This window comes from Coregonus clupeaformis, chromosome 26 (assembly GCF_020615455.1).
Source record: "Coregonus clupeaformis isolate EN_2021a chromosome 26, ASM2061545v1, whole genome shotgun sequence".
Taxonomy (NCBI): Eukaryota; Metazoa; Chordata; class Actinopteri; order Salmoniformes; family Salmonidae; genus Coregonus; species Coregonus clupeaformis.
In genome coordinates, this window is record NC_059217.1 from 44,963,088 (window position 1) to 44,967,074 (window position 3,987).

Below are 3,987 nucleotides of genomic sequence, written 5' to 3' on the forward strand. Positions count from 1 at the left end.
CTGTATAACCAACTTGTGTTGTATAACCAACTACCAACTAGTGTTGTATAACCAACTGCCAACTAGTGTTGTATAACCAACTACCAACTATTGCTGTATAACCAACTAGTGCTGTATAACCAACTAGTGTTGTATAACCAACTACCAACTATTGCTGTATAACCAACTAGTGCTGTATAACCAACTTGTGTTGTATAACCAACTACCAACTAGTGCTGTATAACCAACTACCAACTAGTGTTGTATAACCAACTGCCAACTAGTGCTGTATAACCAACTAGTGCTGTATAACCAACTAGTGTTGTATAACCAAGTACCAACTAGTGCTGTATAACCAACTTGTGTTGTATAACCAACTACCAACTAGTGTTGTATAACCAACTAGTGCTGTATAACCAACTTGTGTTGTATAACCAACTACCAACTAGTGCTGTATAACCAACTACCAACTAGTGCTGTATAACCAACTGCCAACTAGTGTTGTATAACCAACTAGTGCTGTATAACCAACTACCAACTAGTGCTGTATAACCAACTACCAACTAGTGCTGTATAACCAACTGCCAACTAGTGTTGTATAACCAACTGCCAACTAGTGTTGTATAACCAACTAGTGCTGTATAACCAACTACCAACTAGTGCTGTATAACCAACTGCCAACTAGTGTTGTATAACCAACTACCAACTAGTGCTGTATAACCAACTAGTGTTGTATAACCAACTGCCAACTAGTGCTGTATAACCAACTAGTGTTGTATAACCAACTACCAACTAGTGTTGTATAGCCAACTAGTGTTGTATAACCAACTACCAACTAGTGTTGTATAACCAACTAGTGCTGTATAACCAACTTGTGTTGTATAACCAACTACCAACTAGTGATGTATAACCAACTAGTGTTGTATAACCAACTAGTGTTGTATAACCAACTACCAACTAGTGCTGTATAACCAACTAGTGTTGTATAACCAACTAGTGTTGTATAACCAACTACCAACTAGTGTTGTATAACCAACTAGTCATTGATCTGTTAGCTCCAACTGGCCAGTCTGTTAGCTCCATCTGGCCAGTCTGTTAGCTCCATCTGGCCAGTCTGTTAGCTCCATCTGGCCAGTCTGTTAGCTCCAACTGACCAGTCTGTTAGCTCCCACTGACCAGTCTGTTAGCTCCCACTGACCAGTCTGTTAGCTCCCACTGACCAGTCTGTTAGCTCCCACTGACCAGTCTGTTAGCTCCATCTGGCCAGTCTGTTAGCTCCCACTGACCAGTCTGTTAGCTCCCACTGACCAGTCTGTTAGCTCCCACTGACCAGTCTGTTAGCTCCAAGTGACCAGTCTGTTAGCGCCAACTGACCAGTCTCTGTTAGCTCCCAAAATAATTGCTATTCTATTTGGTGATCTCTTAGCCTGGTCCCAGATCAGTTTGTGCTGTCTTGCCAACTCATATGGATTTTGTCATGCAAACATGTACAAATCTGGGACCAAGCAAGTCATTCTCCTGTCTGTTCTCTGACTGACCAGTGTCTCCTCCCCTCCTCTCCTCCCCCTCCCCCTCTCCTCCTCCTCCTCTCCTCTCCTCTCCTCTCCTCTCCTCTCCTCTCCTCTCCTCTCCTCTCCTCTCCCTCTCCTCTCCTCTCCTCTCCTCTCCTCTCCTCTCCTCTCCTCTCCTCTCCTCTCCTCTCCCTCCTCCCTCCTCTCCTCTCCCCTCCTCTCCCTCCCCCTCCCTCCCCCCTCCCTCCCCTCCCCTCCCCTCCCCCCCTCCCCTCCTCTCCTCTCCTCTCCTCTCCTCTCCAGGCGGTCGCCTGCTCTCCTGGGGGTGGAACGAACATGGGATGTGTGGGGACGGTTCTCAGACAGACGTCAGCCAACCACAGCATATTCCTGCCCTCCGGCCTCTTCTGATTGGCTGTGGAGCTGGCCACTCTATGGCACTGTGTGCTGTGAGGACAGGTGAAGAGAAGTCTACAGAGGACATGGAGATAGAACAAGCTACACTAGTTTGAAACTAGCACGTTTGAGCTAACTTATCAGGACTGTACCCGGGTAAGATGGCAGACCGTTTGAGCTAACTTATCAGGACTGTACCCGGGTAAGATGGCAGACCGTTTGTGCCACAGATTCAAACCCAATGTCCATTCTGTTGTTTTAGCTCTATGGCAGAGGAAACCCAGCTAAGTCTGGGGCATGAGAGTAATGTGCATTGATAAGGCATGAATCATGATAATTCAGTCTTTGAGGGATGTAGCCTCCGCGAAAATCTGGGAGGAGGAAATTGTAAATGATGTCAAGTATGTGGGTGTTGAAGCTGTGGCAAATAAACAAACCAGTAATGAAATTGTTTTTTTTTTGGGGGGGCCAAAGTATGGCACACATTATTATGCAGGTTTGAATTTAGTACGAACTGTAAATTATAAGACCCTTTGTACCAAAACAAAAATAATATCCATGGCACATTGCCTCAGTTCTAGGAGCCAATAGTGCTGCTCTAGGATCAGGTCATAATGAATACGATAACATAGACTGGGGGGAGATCTGTTCCCAGGTCAGCAGTCCTACTCTGAGACCATTTATACATACGGCCCCAGGTCTGTATTCACACGGTAAAACGTCATAATAAATATCGTTCTGGTGTTCGAGACGGGTGAGTTGTGTATGGTCGGGGACAGAGGCCATCATTCTCCCATGCCAGGCCAGAGCAGGCCGTCACGTTGATGGATATGATTGGGGGTCGGGGGGAGATGGATACATAAGACGCGTACGTCTAGTCCAAGTTCATACGTCGTCGTCGTCGTCCCCCTCCCCTCCCCCTCCCTCCCTCCCTCCCCTGGTTCCCTCCCCTGGTTCCCTCCCCTCCCATGTCTTTGTGTCATGCGTTCTCATTGAATAACACGGCTATAGATGGTCTGAGTGATAGACCCGGTGCTGTAGTTCCATCTCCCCATGTCTGTCACTGGCCCGTTTATTGCAGTGATCTTGACTGTCAGAAGGCACTCAATCTCCTGGACTCCCTCGCTCAATAATACAGCTCTGTCAGGTTGAGTGGGGAGCGTCGCTGCACAGCTATTTTCAGGTCTCTCCAGAGATGTTTGATCGGGGTTCAAGTCCGGGCTCTGGCTGGGCCACTCAAGGACATTCAGAGACTTGTCTCGAAGCCACTCCTGCGTTTGTCTTGGCTGTGTGCTTAGGGTCGTTGTCCTGTTGGAAGGTGAACCTTCGCCCCAGTCTGAGGTCCTGAGCGGTCTGAAGCAGGTTTTCATCAAGGATCTCTCTGTACTTTGCGCCGTTCATCTTTCCCTCAATCCTTACTAGTCTCCCAGTCCCTGCCGCTGAAAAACATCCCCACAGCATGATGCTGCCACCACCATGCTTCACCATAGGGATGGTGCCAGGTTTCCTCCAGAAGTGACGCTTGGCATTCAGGCTAAATAGTTCAATCTTGGTTTCATCAGACCAAAGAATCTTGTTTCTCATGGTCTGAGAGTCCTTTAGGTGCCTTTTGGCAAACTCCAAGTGGGCTGTCGTGCCTTTTACTGAGGAGTGGCTTCCGTCTGGCCACTCTACTATAAAGGCCTGATTGGTGGAGTGCTGCAGAGATGGTTGTCCTTCTGGAAGGTTCTCCCATCTTCCATTTAAGAATGATGGAGGCCACTGTGTTCTTGGGGACCGTCAATGCTGCAGACATTTTTTGGTACCCTTCCCCAGATCTGTGCCTCGACACAATCCTGTCGCGGAGCTCTGCAGACAATTCCTTCGACCTCATGGCTTGGTTTTTGCTCTGACATGCACTGTCAACTGTGGGACCTTATATAGACAGGTGTGTGCGCCTTTCCAAATCATGTCCAATCAATTGAATTTACCACAGGTGGACTCCAATCAAGTTGTAAAAACATCTCAAGGATGATCAATGGAAACAGGATGCACCTGAGCTCAATTTCGAGTCTCATAGTAAAGGGTCTGAATACTTATGTAAATAAGGTATTTCTGTTTC

At 47.4% G+C, this 3,987-nt stretch overlaps 1 protein-coding gene across 1 annotated transcript in view; it reads left to right on the forward strand.

Moving 5' to 3' along the window:
• sergef (secretion regulating guanine nucleotide exchange factor) overlaps positions 1–2,806 on the forward strand; it is a 44,394-nt gene extending 41,588 nt beyond the window's left edge. The window contains exons 10-11 of the mRNA XM_041849817.2: positions 1,794–2,047; positions 2,094–2,806. Coding sequence (XP_041705751.1) covers positions 1,794–2,002 — 209 coding nt within the window. The 3' untranslated portion in view covers positions 2,003–2,047; positions 2,094–2,806. The remainder of the gene's footprint in view (positions 1–1,793; positions 2,048–2,093) is intronic.
• The last annotated feature ends 1,181 nt before the right edge of the window (positions 2,807–3,987 follow it).